The sequence below is a fragment of the Zingiber officinale genome, chromosome 1A (assembly GCF_018446385.1).
Source record: "Zingiber officinale cultivar Zhangliang chromosome 1A, Zo_v1.1, whole genome shotgun sequence".
Lineage (NCBI taxonomy): Eukaryota > Viridiplantae > Streptophyta > Magnoliopsida > Zingiberales > Zingiberaceae > Zingiber > Zingiber officinale.
The window spans coordinates 171,609,973-171,632,956 of NC_055987.1; the positions used below are offsets into that span (position 1 = coordinate 171,609,973).

Below are 22,984 nucleotides of genomic sequence, written 5' to 3' on the forward strand. Positions count from 1 at the left end.
TTCCTTTATCTCCTTTTATGTCTACAGAGACATATCTTTAGATAAAGTTACTCCATCCTGAAAAGGTAAGAAACCTTTCTTGGAGTTTTGCATGCTTTAAAACGAGCAAGGATTTTTTCGATGTATGAAGCTTGGGATAAGTAAAATATTCTTTTCTTGTGATCCCTTATTACTTTGATCTCAAGAATATATATATTCTCCCAAGTCCTTTATATCGAATTATTTGGACAACCATACCCCTACTTTTGACAACATTTTGATATTGTTTCCAACTACCAAAAATGCTATCTACGTATAGTACAAGAAATACCACCACGTTTCCATCACACCTTTTGTATACACAAGACTTATCCATTTACTCAATAAATCCAAAGGTCTAGATTACTTTGATAAACCGGATATTCCAAGACCTTGAAGCTTTGCCTCAGTCCATAGACTGACTAAGCTTGCACACAAGATGCTCTTAGCCCTTTGCAATGAACCCTTCTGGTTGCTTTATATGGATGCTTTCATCAAGACTTCCATTAAGGAATGCTGTCTTGACATCCACTTGCCAAATAGATAAAAGAATCCGGATAGACTTAAGCATGGCTACCAGTGAAAAAGTTTCCTTTTTCATCAAGCCTTGCTTTGAAAGTTACTACCTTCCTTTCTATCCCTCTTTTCCTATTATAGACCTTTTAACACCCAAAAGCTTTTACACCATTTGGAGGTTCTATAAGCTTCCAGATTTTATTAGAATACATATATTCTAATTCTGTTATTCATTACTCTTTGCCAAGATATTGCATCTTTATCTTGGAGTGTTTCGTCATATGTCCGGAGATCAGGTTCATGTCCTCCAGGGATCGAGTCCAAAAACTCTCCCAAAACATGAATCTTTTTAGGTTGCCTAACAACCCTCCCACTACGACAAGGCACTTTCTGCAATTGTGTATCAATTGTGATACGTGTTGCAGTTTCCTTGTGGTATCTCATCTTGTACAGTTGGTACTAGATTAGACATGCCTTTTATTATTTCCTTAAGAACAAATTTTCTTATGGGCACGTGGTTCATTATATAGTCCTTTTCTAAAAATCAGTCATTGATGCTAACAATGACCTTCTGATTTTTAAGACTATAAACCTACTTTTGTTTATCTAGGATAACTTACAAACAAGTGAATTTCTATCCAACTTATTATTATCTATCTTTAACATATGTGCTGGATTACCCGAATCCGAATATGCTTCAAAATAGGCTTACGCCTATTCAGCAATTCTATATGAGTAGAGAGTTCTAGCTTGGAAGGTACTATGTTCACTTTCATTTTCAGAGTTTTATCCTTAAAACAAATTTGGTAATTTTCTGAATAACTCATCATCTATCTAATTATTCCATAAGAGTCCTTTACCTTCTTTCTACTACACCATTCTGTTGGGGTGTACCAGATGCAGTTAGTTGGGATTGAAATCCAACTACTAATAAGTGACTCCTAAAATCTCTCAAGAGGTACTTGCCACTACGATCTTCCATAGTGACTTTTTACTTTAACATTTCTCCGCATCAACCTTGTACTCTTTGAACTAATCAAAGTACTTAGTCTTGCGGTACATTAAGTAAATTTATTTGTATCTTGAATAGTTGTCTATAAAATAGACAAAATATTCAATACTACCTCTTGTCTGGATAGTCATAGGATCACATAAATCAGAATGAACCGATTTTAACATATCTTTGACTCCATACCCCTTGGACTTAAAAGCTTCTTGGTTATTTTCCTTCTAAGTAAGACTCGCAGGTTGGAAATATTTCCACTACCAATGAACCCAAAAGTTCATTAGCTACCAATGAATCCTACTCAAGTTAATATAACCTAGCCTTAGATGCCAAAGATATAATTGGTTCATTTCCGAAGGTTGCTTTCTCTTAAAGTTAGAAGATGTGTTACTAATTTCCATTTGTTGTATCGTGGGAGTTATTGGATTTATAAATTGCCAACCAACGTACCAGAACAGATAACTTCCCTCTTTTCCTTAATAACAACTTTGTTATTTAAAAGAGGCAGAATATCAAGTTCTTTGAATAGTTTAGAAACTGAAAACTAGTTCTTTCTAAACTTGGTGCGTAAAGACAATTACTAAAAAATCCATATTTTATTCTTATCAAAAGATAAACATCTCCCACTGCAACAGCTACCATTTTTACAGTAGTGCCCATGTAGACGGTGTTTTAATTTTCATTTAGTTGCTGGGTTTCCTGGAACCCTGCAATGAATTGCGGACATGATTAATGGCATCTGTATCTACACTCCAGGTTCTGGTAGATAACACCACTAAACATGTTTCAACTAATGAATTAAATACACCTATATTGTTCTTAGTTCTAAGAAGACAGTCTACCTTAATGTCCAAGTCCTATTTCCAATCATTACAATTGGGATTGCTAAGTCTTTCTTATAGTATGACTACTAGGGGAATTACAAACATTTTAAATCCTAAGAATCATAAAAATATTTGGTCAAGATCAACTCCTTAAAATCTCCATGAATTTTGTGTATACAAAATCGAAGAGGAGATTTTATTCATTAATTTTATTATCTCGTCAACTTTACTTTATGACGAATAAAATTAATAGTTGATCTGTCTTTGATCAAATATTTGGTCAAAACTCTTTGAATTAAAAATAACATTGATTCCTCAAACAATATTATTTAAATTCACCAACACCTCAAACACCGTGAATTTTGCATGCCACGTTAGTGTGGACGTATACAAATTCATCATTTGTAAGAGGAGGGTTTTACCCATTGACTATCTTGTCAATATAACTTTTTGACAAATAAAATTACCTCAAACACTATGAATCTTGTATGCCACGTTAGTGTGGACGTATACAAATTCAAACATTTGTAAGAGGGGTTTATTAATTTTATTATATTGCCAATCTAGTTTTATAACAAATCAATAGTTGGTTTCCCTTTGGTCACACAAGTGATAGTAGTGACTCTGTTGGGGAGGATACTATTAAATGTGTCTAAGTGTATACCATTACTTGACACTAAGTCCATTAATAAGATTATGCCCCTTCCGTTGGGGAAGATCACACGCTCTTAATTAACTTCCTATAGTCATCCAAAAATGGAAGTCTGTTCTAGTGATCCACAAACAAGCTCATCCGTTATGGAGGAAGGCACTCAGAGCCAACGCGCAAGCTTGTTTGCATCACTTACAAACCAGTAATGGAGACCATGGGATTTACTTAAAAATCCCTCTCCCACTTAGTTATTTATAAATGAGGAATTTTAACTATGCTAGCCTACTAAACTTGTAAACTAACATGCACACACAGCACAATATAAAAGCAATAAATAGAAAATCTAATTTTCAACTATTATGGCTTTTATCTCTAGTTGTCCTCCGTGTGTTGTCATCCCAAGCTACTGCCATATTTGGCCACCGCCACCGGGTCTAGCTGTCGCATCCATCTTGCTCCTAGTTCCGCTGCGCCTCTGGTCCGTAGAAGGTTCCACGCTTTGCAAGATTCGATCCGCGACATAAATAGAATTTTACAATTTTGATCCTATATTCCATAAAAGGAATGTACATGTATCTAGATCAAAAATAAAATCCTAATAAAACTAAATACAACTACTGCTGTATTTTATAATACAATCATGCACACACATATAAATGCCCTTGACATGTCCAAGGGTCCAATCACACACATAAAACTATAAGCTATAATAGTTGGATCCTGCATCCACAAAGTTAGCACATCCAACTATTATCTTGCCTAAATTATGTATGACATGTGCATAATTAAACTAATACCAAATACACAGAGGCAAAACCCTAGCTCTGATACCAATTGTTGGTTGCTACTCGGAAAACCTAGAGGTTCCACTGTACAAAAATTTTGTACAAAGGTCTGAACCTTTTCCTAGCTACCATGTGTTCTTTTAAATTAAATTTTGGATCGCCTGCGGAACTTAACACGTTTGATCCAAAACTTAATCTATTTGTTCTTTTAGGTTTTGACTTGGATCTCCTGCGGAACTTAACACATTCGACCCAAATCACCTTAAGTTATTAATTCCATTAAATATTAATTTCCATAATTGGTTCCCAGTACTGACACATCACCTTCTTGGATATGGGAGCAACCACCACCGACTAGACAAAACCTTTTATAGAAAGCTAATATTTAATTTCCTAAAATAACTTTAGGTTAACCAAAAAGAACAATCAAATCACAAGGAAAAGAAAAAAAAAAAGAACACAACATCGAAAAATATATTCGAAATTCTAGAATCGTAAGCCTCTTGTATTTGGTATTATTTCCATAAATAACTAGTATGATGCAGAAAGAAAAATTACTAGTTATACCTTGTAGAAAAACCTCTTGATCTTCTACCGTATTCCTCTTCTAATCTCGGACGTTGTGTGGGCAACGATCTTCCAAGATGAGAAACCACCAACCACCTTCTTCTCCTCCTAGATAGGGTCGGCCACAAAAAATAAAGCTTCACCAAGGAAGAAGAAAAAACACCAACCAAGCTCCAAGAGATGCAAGCTTTCTCTCCTTCTTCTTCTTCTCCAAGTAGTATCCGGCCTCCACAAGAGCTCCAAGCAATAGAGAATTTCGCCACCACAAAGAGGAAGAAAGGGAGAAGATGTTGGCCGCCACACCAAAGAAAAGAGAGGGAGAATAATAGAGGTTGTCTCTTGTGAAGGCACCCTCACCCCTTCTTTTATATTCCTTGGCCTAGGCAAATTAGGAAATTTAATTACAATAAAATTTCCTTAATTCCCTTGACATGATTTAATTGAGAAAAATAAAATAATATTTCCCCAATTAATCTCTAATGGCTGGCCACATCAAGAGGAAATAAATTAGATAAGTTTTAATCAACAAATTAAAACTTCCTAATTTATTTCCGGAAATTTTAAAAATAAAATTTCTCTTTAAAAATCTCTTCATGGTTGATAAAAGGAAATTTCTATAATTTTAATTTTATCAACATGTGGATAAATTTAAAGAGAAAATAAAATATCTCACCAATCTACAAATAAGGAAAGAGATTTAATCTCTTTCTTTAATCTTTTGTAGATCTTTTACAAGAGAGATATTTTAATTTTAATTCTCTTTAATAAATTATTTCTTCCACATAATAAAAATTAAAATTAAAATCCCTTTTTAATTTAATTTGGCCGGCCCCCACTAGCTTGGGTTCAAGCTAGGGCCGGCCACCCAATTTTATACCTAGGTCGGCCCTAGCTTGGTTCCCAAGCTAGCTTGGTCGGCCCCCTATTGGTGGGTATAGAAGGTGGGTATAGGTGGGTATAATACTCTATAAATAAGAGGCTACGATAGGGACCGAGAGGAGGAATTGGTTTTGGTCTCCCGATAAAATTAAGCATCCCGTGTTCACCCCGAACACACAACTTAATTTTATCAATAATAATTCATTCCACTAGAGAACTATTATTGAACTACCGCACCAATCCCAAATTACATTTTTGGGCTCCTTCTTATTATGAGTGTGTTAGTCTCCCTGTGTTTAAGATATCGAATGCCCACTAATTAAGTGAGTTACTGACAACTCATTTAATTAATATCTTAGTCCAAGAGTAGTACCACTCAACCTTATTATCATGTCGGACTAAGTCCACCTGCAGGGTTTAACATGACAATCCTTATGAGCTCCTCTTGAGGACATTATCAACCTAGTATCTCTAGGACACAGTTTCCTTCTATAATCAACAACACACACTATAAGTGATACAATTTCCCAACTTATCGGGCTTATTGATTCATCGAACTAAATCTCACCCATTGATAAATTAAAGAAATAAATATCAAATATATGTGTTTGTTATTATATTAGGATTAAGAGCACACACTTCCATAATAACCGAGGTCTTTGTTCTTTTATAAAGTCAGTATAAAAGAAACGACCTCAAATGATCCTACTCAATACACTCTGAGTGTACTAGTGTAATTATATAGTCAAGATAAACTAATACCTAATTACACTACGACCTTCTAATGGTTTGTTCCTTTCCATTTTGGTCGTGAGCTACTGTTTATAATTTATAAGGAACCAATAACATGATCTTCTGTGTGTGACACCACACACCATGTTATCTACAATATAAATTAATTGAGCAACTACATTTATCATAAATGTAGACATTTGACCAATGTGATTCTTATTTCTAGATAAATGTTTATACCAAAAGCTAGGCTTTTAGTATACACTCTAACAATCTCCCACTTATACTAAAAGACTAAGCTGTCATATCAGCTGTCATACATCTGATTCCCAACCCTTCAACATGCCCATCAAAAGCTCTTGCCTTAAGGACCTTAGTGAAAGGATCTATAGGTCATTACCTGATGCAATCTAGGCAGCAACAACTTCTCCTCGTTTCTCGTATTGGGTGGTACTTGCGCTCTATTGTGTTTACTTGCCTTATAGACTTATGGTTTCTTCGAGTTTGCTACTGCACCAACTTTATTACAATAAATTGTAACCATCTTTGGACAAACCAGAAATCATATCTAAGTCTATCTTGAGGTTATTGAGTCATTCAGCTTTTATGGCTACCTCAGAGGCTTGCCATATACTAAGCTTCTATGGTGGAGCCCAGAAAAACACCTATGCTTATCACTCTTCCATAGTTATGACTTTACCTCCTAAAGTAAACACAAAACCCCGAGGTTGTCTTATTATTATTATCCCTATCCGATTGGAAGCCAAAATCCATGCAACCCACTAGGACCAAATTAACTACCTTGTAAGCTAGTATATAATCTCTAGTGCCTCTAAGGTACTTCAATATATGCTTTACTGCAGTCCACTGTCCTTGTCCAGAGTTATTTTGATATCTGCCAACTATGCCCTTGGCAAAACAGATTTCTTATCTCGTGCATAGCATTCATTAGGCTTTCGACAGCCGAAGCATAAAGAACTGCCTTTATTTCCTTTATCTCCTTTGATGTCTACAGAGACATATCTTTAGATAAAGTTACTCCATCCTGAAAAGGTAAGAAACCTTTCTTGGAGTTTTGCATGCTTTAAAACGAGCAAGGATTTTTTCGATGTATGAAGCTTGGGATAAGTAAAATATTCTTTTCTTGTGATCCCTTATTACTTTGATCTCAAGAATATATATATTCTCCCAAGTCCTTTATATCGAATTATTTGGACAACCATACCCCTACTTTTGACAACATTTTGATATTGTTTCCAACTACCAAAAATGCTATCTACGTATAGTACAAGAAATACCACCACGTTTCCATCACACCTTTTGTATACACAAGACTTATCCGTTTACTCAATAAATCCAAAGGTCTGGATTACTTTGATAAACCGGATATTCCAAGACCTTGAAGCTTTGCCTCAGTCCATAGACTGACTAAGCTTGCACACAAGATGCTCTTAGCCCTTTGCAATGAACCCTTCTGGTTGCTTTATATGGATGCTTTCATCAAGACTTCCATTAAGGAATGCTGTCTTGACATCCACTTGCCAAATAGATAAAAGAATCCGGATAGATTTAAGCATGGCTACCAGTGAAAAAGTTTCCTTTTTCATCAAGCCTTGCTTTGAAAGTTACTACCTTCCTTTCTATCCCTCTTTTCCTATTATAGACCTTTTAACACCCAAAAGCTTTTACATCATTTGGTGGTTCTATAAGCTTCCAGATTTTATTAGAATACATATATTCTAATTCTGTTATTCATTACTCTTTGCCAAGATATTGCATCTTTATCTTGGAGTGTTTCGTCATATGTCCGGAGATCAGGTTCATGTCCTCCAGGGATCGAGTCCAAAAACTCTCCCAAAACATGAATCTTTTTAGGTTGCCTAACAACCCTCCCACTACGACAAGGCACTTTCTGCAATTGTGTATCATTTGTGATACGTGTTGCAGTTTCCTTGTGGTATCTCATCTTGTACAGTTGGTACTAGATTAGACATGTCTTTTATTATTTCCTTAATAACAAATTTTCTTATGGGCACGTGGTTCATTATATAGTCCTTTTCTAAAAATCAGTCATTGATGCTAACAATGACCTTCTGATTTTTAAGACTATAAACCTACTTTTGTTTATCTAGGATAACTTACAAACAAGTGAACTCCTATCCAACTTATTATTATCTCTCTTTAACATATGTGCTGGATTACCCGAATCCGAATATGCTTCAAAATAGGCTTACGCCTATTCAGCAATTCTATATGAGTAGAGAGTTCTAGCTTGGAAGGTACTATGTTCACTTTCATTTTCAGAGTTTTATCCTTAAAACAAATTTGGTAATTTTCTGAATAACTCATCATCTATCTAATTATTCCATAAGAGTCCTTTACCTTCTTTCTACTACACCATTCTGTTGGGGTGTACCAGATGCAGTTAGTTGGGATTGAAATCCAACTACTAATAAGTGACTCCTAAAATCTCTCAAGAGGTACTTGCCACTACGATCTTCCATAGTGACTTTTTACTTTAACATTTCTCCGCATCAAACTTGTACTCTTTGAACTAATCAAAGTACTTAGTCTTGCGGTACATTAAGTAAATTTATTTGTATCTTGAATAGTTGTCTATAAAATAGACAAAATATTCAATACTACCTCTTGTCTGGATAGTCATAGGATCACATAAATCAGAATGAACCGATTTTAACATATCTTTGACTCCATACCCCTTGGACTTAAAAGCTTCTTGGTTATTTTCCTTCTAAGTAAGACTCGCAGGTTGGAAATATTTCCACTACCAATGAACCCAAAAGTTCATTAGCTACCAATGAATCCTACTCAAGTTAATATAACCTAGCCTTAGATGCCAAAGATATAATTGGTTCATTTCCGAAGGTTGCTTTCTCTTAAAGTTAGAAGATGTGTTACTAATTTCCATTTGTTGTATCGTGGGAGTTATTGGATTTATAAATTGCCAACCAACGTACCAGAACAGATAACTTCCCTCTTTTCCTTAATAACAACTTTGTTATTTAAAAAAGGCAGAATATCAAGTTCTTTGAATAGTTTAGAAACTGAAAACTAGTTCTTTCTAAACTTGGTGCGTAAAGACAATTACTAAAAAATCCATATTTTATTCTTATCAAAAGATAAACATCTCCCACTGCAACAGCTACCATTTTTACAGTAGTGCCCATGTAGACGGTGTTTTAATTTTCATTTAGTTGCTGGGTTTCCTGGAACCCTGCAATGAATTGCGGACATGATTAATGACATCTGTATCTACACTCCAGGTTCTGGTAGATAACACCACTAAACATGTTTCAACTAATGAATTAAATACACCTATATTGTTCTTAGTTCTAAGAAGACAGTCTACCTTAATGTCCAAGTCCTATTTCCAATCATTACAATTGGGATTGCTAAGTCTTTCTTATAGTATGACTACTAGGGGATTGACAAACATTTTAAATCCTAAGAATCACAAAAATATTTGGTCAAGATCAACTCCTTAAAATCTCCATGAATTTTGTGTATACAAAATCGAAGAGGAGATTTTATTCATTAATTTTATTATCTCGTCAACTTTACTTTATGACGAATAAAATTAATAGTTGATCTGTCTTTGATCAAATATTTGGTCAAAACTCTTTGAATTAAAAATAACATTGATTCCTCAAACAATATTATTTAAATTCACCAACACCTCAAACACCGTGAATTTTGCATGCCACGTTAGTGTGGACGTATACAAATTCATCATTTATAAGAGGAGGGTTTTACCCATTGACTATCTTGTCAATATAACTTTTGACAAATAAAATTACCTCAAACACCATGAATCTTGTATGCCACGTTAGTGTGGACGTATACAAATTCAAACATTTGTAAGAGGGGTTTATTAATTTTATTATATTGCCAATCTAGTTTTATGACAAATCAATAGTTGGTTTCCCTTTGGTCACACAAGTGATAGTAGTGACTCCGTTGGGGAGGATACTATTAAATATGTCTAAGTGTATACCATTACTTGACACTAAGTCCATTAATAAGATTATGCCCCTTCCGTTGGGGAAGATCACACGCTCTTAATTAACTTCCTATAGTCATCCAAAAATGGAAGTCTGTTCTAGTGATCCACAAACAAGCTCATCCGTTATGGAGGAAGGCACTCAGAGCCAACGCGCAAGCTTGTTTGCATCACTTACAAACCAGTAATGGAGACCATGGGATTTACTTAAAAATCCCTCTCCCACTTAGTTATTTATAAATGAGGAATTTTAACTATGCTAGCCTACTAAACTTGTAAACTAACATGCACACACAGCACAATATAAAAGCAATAAATAGAAAATCTAATTTTCAACTATTATGGTTTTTATCTCTAGTTGTCCTCCGTGTGTTGTCATCCCAAGCTGCTGCCATATTTGGCCACCGCCACCGGGTCTAGCTGTCGCATCCATCTTGCTCCTAGTTCCGCTGCCCCCTGGTCCTTAGAAGGTTCCACGCTTTGCAAGATTCGATCCATGACATAAATAGAATTTTACAATTTTGATCCTATATTCCATAAAAGGAATGTACATGTATCTAGATCAAAAATAAAATCCTAATAAAACTAAATACACTCTGTATTTTATAATACAATCATGCACACACATATAAATGCCCTTGACATGTCCAAGGGTCCAATCACACACATTAAACTATAAGCCATAATAGTTGGATCCTGCATCCACAAAGTTAGCACATCCTACTATTATCCTGCCTAAATTATGTATGACATGTGCATAATTAAACTAATACCAAATACACAGAGGCAAAACCCTAGCTCTGATACCAATTGTTGGTTGCTACTCGGAAAACCTAGAGGTTCCACTGTACAAAAATTTTGTACAAAGGTCTGAACCTTTTCCTAGCTACCATGTGTTCTTTTAAATTAAATTTTGGATCGCCTGCGGAACTTAACACGTTTGATCCAAAACTTAATCTATTTGTTCTTTTAGGTTTTGACTTGGATCTCCTGCGGAACTTAACACATTCGACCCAAATCACCTTAAGTTATTAATTCCATTAAATATTAATTTCCATAATTGGTTCCCAGTACTGACGTGGCGAGGCACACGGCCTTCTTGGATATGGGAGCAACCACCACCGACTAGACAAAACCTTTTATAGAAAGCTAATATTTAATTTCCTAAAATAACTTTAGGTTAACCAAAAAGAACAATCAAATCACAAGGAAAAGAAAAAACAAAAGAACACAACATCGAAAAATATATTCGAAATTCTAGAATCGTAAGCCTCTTGTATTTGGTATTATTTCCATAAATAACTAGTATGATGCAGAAAGAAAAATTACTAGTTATACCTTGTAGAAAAACCTCTTGATCTTCTACCGTATTCCTCTTCTAATCTCGGACGTTGTGTGGGCAACGATCTTCCAAGATGAGAAACCACCAACCACCTTCTTCTCCTCCTAGATAGGTTCGGCCACAAAAAATAAAGCTTCACCAAGGAAGAAGAAAAAACACCAACCAAGCTCCAAGAGATGCAAGCTTTCTCTCCTTCTTCTTCTTCTTCTCCAAGTAGTATCCGGCCTCCACAAGAGCTCCAAGCAATAGAGAATTTCGGCCACCACAAAGAGGAAGAATCTCCTAGCGTCTAGGACTAGTCCATATGACAATTTTTTAAGAGTGGTGTAGCAACATTCATCATCCTTTAATAAATGACTTAAGAAATATATAGGTTGTTGCTCTTTCCCCTCTTTCTATACTAATTCTGATCCAACGACATTCTCATTAGAAGACAAGTACATCCACAAAGGCTCACCCACTATTGGTTTAGCAAGTACATGCAGAGTGGATAGATAATCTTTCATCTCTTCGAATGTTTTGTCACATTCAGCAGTCCATTGAAATTTGCTAGCTCGGCAAAGTATCTTGAAGAAGGGAAAACTCCAGCCTATTGTTCTTGATATGAAGTGAGACAATGCTGTTATCCACCCGGTCAACCACTATGCTTCTTTTAGATTATGAGGGGGAGTCATGTCGTGGATAGCCTGCACCTTGCTCGAGTTAGCTTTAATCCCCCGCTTTATAACTATGTAGCCCAGGACATGCCTACTCTTAGCTCCAAACAAACATTTGCTAGAGTTGAGCTTAAGTCTATATTCCCTTAATGTTTGGCAAGTCTCATCTATATCAGTGCATAAGTCAATCGCTCGGAGGGACTTTGTCAAAATATCATCCATATAGACTTCTATGTTCTGTCCGATTTACTTTCAAAATACTTTGTTCATAAACCATTGGTAAGTAGCTCCTACATTCTTTAGTTTGAATGACATAACTTTGTAACAATAAGTTCTTTCAGTAGTGATGAAGCTAACCTTTTCCTGATCCTCTTTAGGTAGTGGGACCTAATGGTAACCTTGATATGCATCCACCATGCATATCATCTCGTAGTCGGAGGTTGAGTCCACCACTCGATCGATGTAGGGCAAGGGATAGTAGTCCTTAGGGCACGTCTTATTCAGATACCAAAAGTCGATCCATACTCGTCATTTATTTTCTAGCTTAGACACCAGGACCACGTTGGCTAATCATCTTGGGAACTATACTTCACGAATATATTTGGCCTACAGCAACTTGTGTACCTTTGCCCGAAGGATTTTATTTTGGTTGGCTCTAAAATTTCACTTCCTCTTCTTGACCGGCCTAGCGTCTGGGAAGACAAGGAGCACATGCTCCATAACCGTTGGCAATATGCTTGTGATTTCCTTGGGTGTCCAGACAAATACGTCATATTAAACATGCGACGAACCCTTCTTTAAGTTCTGGGGTTAGGTTGGCTGCTATCTGGTTGATGGCTCCCGGCCAACTTGGCTGAATCAGTTCCTCCTTATTTTCTTTATATATTAGTGCTGGGGGTGCTTCATGAATAGTGTTAACCTCTATTAGCTGGCTTTTTCGAGTTGTGTTCACCTCGACCTTGATAATATCAACGTAACACTTACGTGCCACCAGCTGGTTTCCTTTGACTTCCCTGACCTAATCATCCATGGAGAATTTGATCTTCTGGTAAAAAGTTAATTTTTTTTTGTCGAAACTCATTTAATGTAATATATTGAAAAGGACGAATAACCATGAGGGAATTTTTAGGAATTTTTTGGAAATTTTTCGGAGCTAGTATGACGAGTTTAAGGGGATGAATCTATTGGAGCCAGGAAAAGTCTATTTAAGCTACCCTATTTGAATGAGAAAATATTTAATTTCCTTAAATATTATCTTTTCCTTTTTACTCCTCACCATCCGATTTCCCCTCTCCTCTCCTTCTCCCCTCTTGCGACGCCGAAGCCTCCTCTTCTCCCAATTTCCCCCCAACCCGACGCCGACCCCTTCCTCTTCCCCGAGCTCTTCGCCTCCCCCTAAGCGGGCGCGGCGCTTCTTCTTTCTTGCTGATAAAGCCCATCGGCCAAGGGAAAGCCTCGTCCTCTCCTCTTGCGATGTCTGCCTTCTCTTCCTCGAGTAGATCACACCACTGCCTCCTTGCATCGATAGACCTGGTGTGCGCCTTCCGATCGTCGGTGCCGCCGACGCTCTCCCCTCTTTCAGTCGCAGACACCAGCAGCTCGTTGGAAATCGAGCATCTGAACCCTTTGTTGGTCGTGCCCTAGCTTCGATCCACCGCCCGTCACCACTTCATCGTGCCAGTGCTACCCGATCACCGGCGTGGGTGGACATTCAGGGATCTGAGGGTAAGCTAGCCTCGACTGATCCTTCGTCTCTTAACTCTCTCCGACTCGTGCCCTAGCGCTACCGCTGGAGAGGGAACCATCGATTGGGTAAGTTCGCAGGTTTGGTTTTAGATTCTTAGAGATTAAGGTTTTGATCTCATTAAGGGAAATTGTTTAACTATGATGGATGCCCTGGCAGTGGCTTTTGGGTAGTGTCGACCACAAGTTTTGGCAGCAACATCTTCTGGCCACCACTGTTTCGTCAGATCGCCCACTAAGCAGCTAGCAAGGTGAGCATCTTCATCTCCAGTCCTGTCTCCGTGTGATTGCCGACCATGGTACTCACATGAATTGCATTTGGTTATAGATCTAATCTGTAGAACTACAATCATGTTGAATTCCAGCTAACAAGTGCTGATCGGGAATAATTAACAGCAGCAACTTCATCTTGGCTCCGAATTTAGTTTCCAGCAGCAACTTCTCTAGCTGTGATACAACAGAGAAGGGCTAAATTGGGTGAGTTGTTGAATTTGGATTCCTATTTTATCTTAATCTGAATTAAGCTAGAAAGATTAAGGATAATTAGTCCAAGTGGTTGTTCGAAAACGACCGAGATTAAATGATGACTTTGGGTTTTTTTGGTTTAATAGGAATTTGATTTAACTACTGTATACATATTAGAGCAGCTAAATTGTACGTTTGATTTGCAAGACTTTGATTTGAGATGGCATCTCGACGTGAGATCTATTTCGGATGTGATCTCCAATTTTTAGGCAGGTACCTTTGACTTATCTTTTTGATATTGTCATTCTGATATGCTTAGTGAGTTATAACTAGTAGTAATAGTTATGCTTATATGTGCTTGGTATGTCACTACTTGATACCGTAGTTTGTCATATTATTATCTGTTATGCATTTATGCTTATGTCCTCTTGATTCTTGCATTGTGTACTTATGTAGTGATATATAATGCATTACCGGGTATAGGTCTAGCTACTAGATTTATTTGACATGTGTACCTAGTTTACTACTTGGCATGTGTACCTAGTTTATTACCTGCCATGTGTATCTAGATTTATTACTTTGCATATGTACCTAGATCATTGATATGAACTTGGTTTTTCTTTTGGTATACATTATGAGGAGCTTGGTATTTTCAGGATTACATGTTTAGTGTCATGCACCATTTTGCATGATTGCATGCTGAGCGATTGTCGGCTCCATTGTTATTGAACACATCGCCAATTACATGATCTGCACACACAACCACTTATGGGTTAGTGGTTTATCAGGCAGGGTGTGTGGCAGTTTTCCTCTGTTAGGCTCCGCTGGTCTGCTCATGGGTAGTGTTGACTGCAGTGTGATAGCAGGTAGGGATCCTTCCTCTTGACTATGACACAGGGAGATGAGAGCTTTGGTTCCCCCACTTTGTTTGGGGTCGGAGGATAGGTGTACTCCGACATCATCTTGTCCACTCTGTCACTCAGGTGCAGTGATGGTATAGTGCACAGTTGTCACAACCCTACCCACTCGACCTCACCATCGTGCGTGAGGTGGATGATTGGCGTCAAGGGTGACTAGGACATTTGCATCATATGCAGGATTGCATTTATTGCTTGTGATTGCTGCATTTTGGATGCTGCATTTTTGTGGTTGCATATGATTGACATGCATACAGGAGACATGATGTGTTTGGTCTGACAACCCTTATATCCGGATAGAAGGACCTGGTGAGTACAGCTTCTTTGCTTGTTCAGTTTTCGCATTTCCTATTTTTGATCAGGAGACGGTACTCCATGATTATTACTGTTAGATATATCTTATTATGCATGTCAGCTTGATACCCGCTGAGTTGCTGAACTCACTCCGTTTCTTTATTTCTATTTTAGGTTGAGGCTGTCAGGAGGTTCCAGTCGCTAGTCCCCCACCTCGTGTAGATATGGTTTTATACTTTCAGACTTTGTTTCCTTGTTTTGTAATCTACATGCATGTGATGTGTAGATCTTGTACTCGTGGATGTTATATCGAGTTTTGGTCTACTACCCTTGTTTTACGTTGTGATGGTTTTTCGTTGTGGGTTGCATTTTCCTCGAGTAGTGGAGTAGGTTTTATAATAAACTGCGTGTTGTGATTTGTTGTGTAGTCATCCGAAGGCTGATTTATTATAAACTGCATGGATTGTTTGTTTATATTATTGTATATGTTTCGGCTGTGTTGGCTGAGGATTGTGAGGCCCTACGGGCTATGCAGTCAAATATCATATTGTTACCCGTACAGGAGAGATGCTACCAAAATTTCACCGGTAGGGACTCCCCCGGGGCGTGACATTTAAGGCTAGTCATCCCAAAATTATGTTGTATACTAAGGGTGCATCCACCACGATGAAGGTCGATCAACGCGTTCTCATTAGGGACTCTTCCCCTAAGGATATGGCTAACTTAATATGACCTAGCGGTTGAACCTCATTACCCATGAATCCATACAAAGGTGTCATATGGGTTGGAGCTCATTTTTTTTATTTGTAGTTGCTCGAACACCTTCTTAAAGACAATGTTGACCGAGCTCTTTGTGTCAACAAATGTACGGTGTATGCTATAATTAGTTATAACAACCTTAACAATTAAAGTAATGTTATTGGGTATTTCCACTCCTTCTAAATCCTTAGGCCCAAAATTAATCTCAGACCCTTGTGTTTGTTCCTAGCTATAGTCGACTAAATGGATTTTTAGTTGACAAGTGTGCGACTTGCTCACCTGATTGGAGTCTCCTTCAGTCGGACTTTCTGTGATCATACCAATATCCCCTTGGATGACATTATTGTAGTTTTCTTCTTACCACATCAGGGACACTTCTGCTCAACCCGGGCGGGGGGCTTGGGCCTGTTTCTCTTGTTGCATGGGTGTTTGTCTGCGCCGCTCGATGTCTCGGTGGTCCCTTCAAGGCGGTCCATTCGGACGTTGATATCGCCGACAATTGGGAGATGGTGAGCATTGGCAGAACCCTTGGTTAGCCACTTGATGCTTCTCCTTATTGTAGTAATAGCAATCTTGAGTATTATGCATCTCTAATCGATGGTAAGTGCAAACTTTGGAGCCCATTGTGGAGGCTCGAGAATCGTGTGTGCTCATCATCCACATGCTATACGACATGAGGCCTTTGCTTGTGGGGATGCAACGGAGGGCCCACTCGAGGTCCTTTGTGTGGTAGAGGAGGAGGGGGAGCTCGACGCTCAGGAGCAGAGGCTGGAGCATGCGGTACTACTTCCTTTTTCAGAGCGGATTGAACTTTCTTCATGTTAATATACTTGGTCACCCTTCCAAATAGGTGATCGAAGTCTCTGGGGGTTTCTTGATCAGGGAATGAAAGAAATCGCAATCTGTGAGCCCTTAAGAGAAGACACTCACTAAAATCTCCGGAGTGGCCGAAGGAACATCCATGGCCACCTAGTTAAACTTTTTGATGTAGGCCCTTAACCTTTCCTTGGGCCCCTGTTTGAGGGAGAATAAGCTCAACATGGTTTTGTGATACCGGTGGTTGCTGCCGAAGTGATGAAAGAATGTCTTGCTGAAATCCTTAAAGCAGCAAACGAACTCTATTGGGAGTTGATTAAATCATCTTTATGCTGAGTCAGAAAGAGTTGTAAGAAACACTTGACACTTTATGCCATCCGTATACTGGTGAAGGATGGTGGCATTTTCAAACTTGAGGAGGTGGTCCTCTGGGTATGTTGCCCTTCTGTATTCCCCTATCGTCAAGGGTTGGAAGTGGCTCGACAATTTGTCCTCCAGTATTTCTTGGGTGAACGACATGCTAATTCGTTTGGGAGTGCCACTAGGGACTTGAGTCTTTCCCTTTCGTGGATCCCGAACGGGGCGTCTTTAGAAGATGATGCTTGAGGCCTTTCTGCTCGACCCATCTCTTTGAAAGGCATATAGAATAATGCCCGATGATAGGCAATCGAGGATGGTGGCACAGGCGGCACGCTGATTGAATGTGTAGGTGCTTGCATGAAGCCAACCATTGGTGGAGGAGAGACCAGTTAGAATCCAGTTGCACCTTCTATTCAGGTCCCTCATTCGATATGAGGGCCCCTCATCGATGCAGCTAGGTTGTGCCGTAAAGGACTGTCGACTACTGCTTGTTGTTGCTGTTGTTGCACTAATTTTTGGCTAGAGCTATTATCAGCAACTCTAAATCTTCCTATGATAAGGTGACTAGTGAATCGTACAGTCTATTCCATCTCCACATTTTAGATTCAAGTGAAGTTACCACAAACAGTGCCAAATTTGATCCTGTCTAAAAGCGGTGGAGATGACGCGCTGGGCAGATGATTCTATCGTTGACTGAGAGAAAACTCTGAGATGGAGAAGAGATGCCACTTGGCACTCCTTCCTGGCACTCCTTCCTGCACACGCCGTAAAGAGAACAAAGGGGAGCATTAGAGCAAGAACAAGGGAGGGGGTCCCTAGCGCAGGCACTCCGATTCTCAAATCAATATAGTAGCCGAGTGAAAAGTGGAGAAGAAGATGAACATTAGATGTGTGTTGTTATAACGCTGTAAAGCATACCTAGCAAACTAAGATAACCCCCTTTTTATGCTAACCCTCAGAACCTCCGTAATTGTGAGGTGTCAGAGAATATATGGTATTAGAATATGTCGAATAATAGAATATGCACGACCACCCCTCACAAAAGGCTCCGTTATAAGTATACAAACTATCTTTTGTAACTTCCGTATTAATGAGGCGGCTGATAATGATTAATGTCAGAATATGCCAAGTAAAGCCAAGTAATGGAAGCTGTATAAACACCCTCAAAGAAAGGTTCCCTCGCATGTGTAGGCTATAGTAGCGGAATATTCCCTAATGAGTAATTGTTATTCTTTGGCAAGTTGTTGTGATTCTCTGACAATGTTATCTCCTAGAGATAGTTTGACCAGCCTAGTAGACAACCAGCTATATGATGGGAGACTAGCATATGAGAGGTGGGGAGCTTAGCTCTATAGGTCTGCCCGACACTTTAGGTTGATCGACCATATACTAAGAGTTGTATTGTAGAAGCAGGGAGCTAGACCCGTATACCAGACCGATGCTGGAGCTGATTGGGTTTATTTTGTATATCTTGGTACTGGAGAATGGAGTGCTGAGTGTTGGGATATGCCCGATGCGGTGTGTGCCAAAAGATATTTCGTAAACATGCGTAGTGGAAAATAAAACAATAATAATTCCTAAATTATTACATTACATGCACCACATGCATACAAGGAAACAACATGCCAAACATGATCGCATAATTAAATTTTTACGGAAAGTAAATTTACGCTAGGTGTATTTTATGGATGACCTGTAATGAGAAGGGCATCAATAGTAGCGACGTTGTTAAACCTCGCCTCTATTCATATCCACGCCGAGCTTCTCAAGACAACTCCTTGAGTACAAGCATCTCCTTCGGAAGTTACTAGTCACGAGCGAAGAAAGGGGATCAAGAGGAAAAGAAGCACACAAAGGAGAGTCTTCTCCCTTGTGGTGGTCACGGCAACAAGGGGAAGAGCTTCCCCTTGTTGGCCGCGGCAAAGAGAGAAGGGGAGAGGGAGAGGAGAAGAGAAATTGAGTTAAGGTTTTCTAAAACCCTTACAAGCCAATTAATGATCTCATGTGTATAATTTTCTCTTAACCATATCAATATATAGTCCTCATTAATGAGTTGGATTAGAAAGCTCAAATTCAACTCATTATCCCTTAACTAAAAATTAACCCATGAACCCCTTGATTTGGTTCACAACTAAACTAAGTTGGTTCATGACTAATTCATGATTAAACTAAATATGGTCCAACTCTCCCATAAGAGATGTGACCTATCCGCGCTTCCATTGCGATAAATATTTCCATATTTGTCTTATGTATGATCCAACTAAACATTTATCTCTTGATCTAAGAATCCTATTCTTCAACTTATTTTGCATCTTTTAGAGACTCGTTAGTGCGTATGACCCAATAGGTTCCCCGTTTATCTTGGTCGTCCATAATTAACTACTTAATTATAGAATGATCATGAGTGGCACCTAGTAGTATATCATGATCTCCAATTAGTCGAAAAATCATAGTTGATTTTAGAATTAATTCTAAACCCTTCAGTAGCTACGGTGAGTGTCTCGTTCCTTTTACTCATCTTATACCCATTTGTTTCAGGACATGGTCTATGTATCTTGTCCCCACTAGGCTGACTACGTCACACCTAGCTCAAGTAATACTTTCTCGTTCTGCGGATTCAAATTACTCGTACATGTCAAGAGTCTTGTACTCTTAACATGTGATGTTTTGGCCAAAGACTTTGAGTAATAATCCTAACAAGTGGCCATAGGATATACGTCTCCTCGTAAGGAGCGGTGAATCCTCTATGGGCTATCCAAATACATTCGGGTACTTCAACTTATACCCAATTATTCCGGGTCCACACCTCAATGAGATGCTTGTTTAAAATGTCAAAGTATAAGTCTCCATGACCAAGATGACTTGTATACCTCAAGTCGAAGGAAAGTTGCACTTGTGCTGCAATAAGAACTTCACAGACATATCTATATATATGTAGAGAACCATATGAAGTCTTACAACAAGTCACTCCAATGAATTAGTTAGCATAACCAACATCCACGTTTAACTCTCGACATCCCAATGTCTCCAGCTAGTGAGAAAACAGTTGCTTGATCAAACCAAGGAGTATAACCCGTGCTAGTCTTACAGAATTGATGATGTCCGAATATATCAATTCGACGACTAGGAAAATTTCAATATATTCATAATTGCACATATAGAGATAATCACTAGTTGCGATCCAATCATAAATTCTCTCATGTTATGAATTATATTACAGACATTCAGTAAATGAGTTTAAGACAATCAAATATATAATATGCACTTAAATAGTAAATTTATACTTATCAAATAAATAGAAAAAAAAACGTAAGGCGGTTGCCTTAGGGCATCCCTCAAATTCTAACACTGTCCCTTAAGTCCAGCTGGCTCTAGGGCCAACCGGTCGTATGTTGAGAGATTTGTATTTAAAGAATGAGGATATACACCCTGTAAGTCCAACCGACATTAAGGCTGACCGAATGTATATTGAGAACTTTGTATGTGAAGAGTGGGGAGCTAAACCCCTTTAGCCGATCGGTTCTTAGGTCGACCGACTATATATTGAATGTTTTAACGCTGAGGGGTGAGAAGTCATGCCTTGTAAGTCAGACCGACTCTTGGGCCGATCGACTATATGCTGAATGTTTTAGCGTTGAGGGCTCGGAAGCTACGACCTGTAAGTCTGATCGGCTCTTCGGTCGACCGGCTATATACTGAGAGTTGTATTGTAGGAGCGGAGAGTGTGGTCCCATATGTCCGATCGACTCTAGGATCGACCGGATTTATTCTGTGTATCTTAGTATTGAGGAGTGAAAAACTGGGCTCCAGTGACATTAACCGTCACCTCACCATGACTTAGACCGATACCTCACCTTAACTTCGATTGTCATATTATCTTAACCATTAATCCCACGTTATCTCAGAATCTGTTTATAATATACCGTATCAATTTCCCTTGAGTAGTTGAAATAAAGTTACTTGTTTAGCTTATGTTTCAGTTCTCCAATAATAAGGTTGAAAACGAGGCTCTCATTGTTGGACTACAGGCAACAAAAGACGTAGGGGCCTTAAGGATAGAGAGGTATATGCTCCAACTCCCAACTGGAGGCCCGGTAAATAAATCACTCTTATGAGATTAAGAGCATGAAGTTGACAATTTACCAATTGGACAACTTGGGATATCATTTCTCCAGTCAAACTCCTCTCTTAAGCCAATTATCTAGCTACCTGTGCAAGAAAAGCTCGAGCGGAGGACAAAACTAGTAAGCCTACCTCAAGGAAATTGAGCTCCCGAGTGACTTGATCAAAGCCTGAGCTGTGAAGAGGAGTGTCTTTCGCTCTAAACTCATTAAAATATTAGAGATTGATTTGAGAAGAAAGGAAAGATGAACAACGGGTAGTAAAAGTTTTCTAAAAACTTCTATGGTTTCGTATTGTAAAAGTTAAAAAATAAAATAAAATAATTTCAAATCTGTAAATTAAGAATGAAAAATTATTTACAAAGAAGGATTTTTTTTTTTTTTTGTTGATGAAACCACATGAATCAAGTAAGAAAAAAAAAGGTAGAAGAGATGCATTAGAATTAGGGCACAAAATGGAAAAGCCAGCCGAACGAAGTTATCACGTTAATGAAAGCCGACCAGTACTAATTGCGCCGGCTCCTGCCCACCAACAGGCGATTATTTCACCTCTTCGTCACGGCAGGTCCGGCGGCACGTCGGGCACGTTCTCCTCGTCACCAGCCACTGCTCGACGCACAGGACGTGGAAACCGTGGCCGCACGCCGGCAGCACCCGCACGGCGTCTCCCTCCGCAAACTCCGCTAGGCAGATGGCGCACTCTGGCGCCGCCCCGGCCAGCTTCGTCCCCCTCGCCGAGAACACCAAAGCCGGAGCTATCACCGGTAGCTCCGCCTCCATCTCCGGTTTCTCGAGAGGCTGGCACCGCCGTCGGAAGCGGCGGAGGAGGAGTCGGACTGCGGCGGCGAGGGAGAAGGCGAGGAGGGTGGTGCAGAAGAGGGAGGCGAGGACGATGGCCATGTTGGCGCCAAAATCCCCGAAGCTGGAGTAGGGGCCCCACTTGCTGTCTGTGACGTTGCTGGTGCTCGCTGCCGGCGGATGAGGGTAGTGGGCGACTGTGGCAGTGTCTGCCCGCGACTCCGCCATGGTCGCCGTCTTGGATGGCTAGCCCCTCTATTAGTGAGTGAGCCAGAGAAAGTCCAGTGGCTTTTATTTTACAGAAGATTTAGTTGCCTGGTGCGGTTTAAATAACGAAGGAATTAAAGGTAGCTGCTGGATCAGTAAAGACTGTTTGTTCAATGATTGAATGCAGATTGCTTCATCCTCAACTAGGCATCTTTTATCCCTCCCAATTACACAATTTAGTTCATGTCCAAAACAATCCCAAAAAAATGCGATATTTCTTTTTAAAATAATTTTAGTACAGGTTCTTTTATTACAACAACAATAATATTTTTGCTTTTTAGTCTGAGAAATATTGAGTAAGTTGTCAAAATAAAATAACAATGAAAATGATGGAGACTCTCAAATTAAATAGGTGAATTCTAATTCTGTATATTGTAATCTGTAGTGTTGTAGCTAATTCTAAACGGCACATCAATTCTTCGAATTGGTACTTATCTAATTTTTAC

At 38.9% G+C, this 22,984-nt stretch overlaps 1 protein-coding gene across 1 annotated transcript; it reads right to left on the reverse strand.

The window, feature by feature from the left end:
* Positions 1-21,882: 21,882 nt before the first annotated feature.
* Positions 21,883-22,580, reverse strand: LOC122038413 (RING-H2 finger protein ATL79-like). The gene has a single exon (XM_042598157.1). The coding sequence runs from the start codon at positions 22,497-22,499 to the stop codon at positions 22,014-22,016; it is 486 nt and encodes a 161-aa protein (XP_042454091.1). The 5' UTR covers positions 22,500-22,580; the 3' UTR covers positions 21,883-22,013.
* Between the last annotated feature and the right edge of the window lie 404 nt (positions 22,581-22,984).

Excerpts from the sequence above, each read along its gene's own strand:
- LOC122038413 (XM_042598157.1), bottom strand. The coding sequence starts at position 22,499 with ATGGCGGAGTCGCGGGCAGACACTGCCACAGTCGCCCACTACCCTCAT.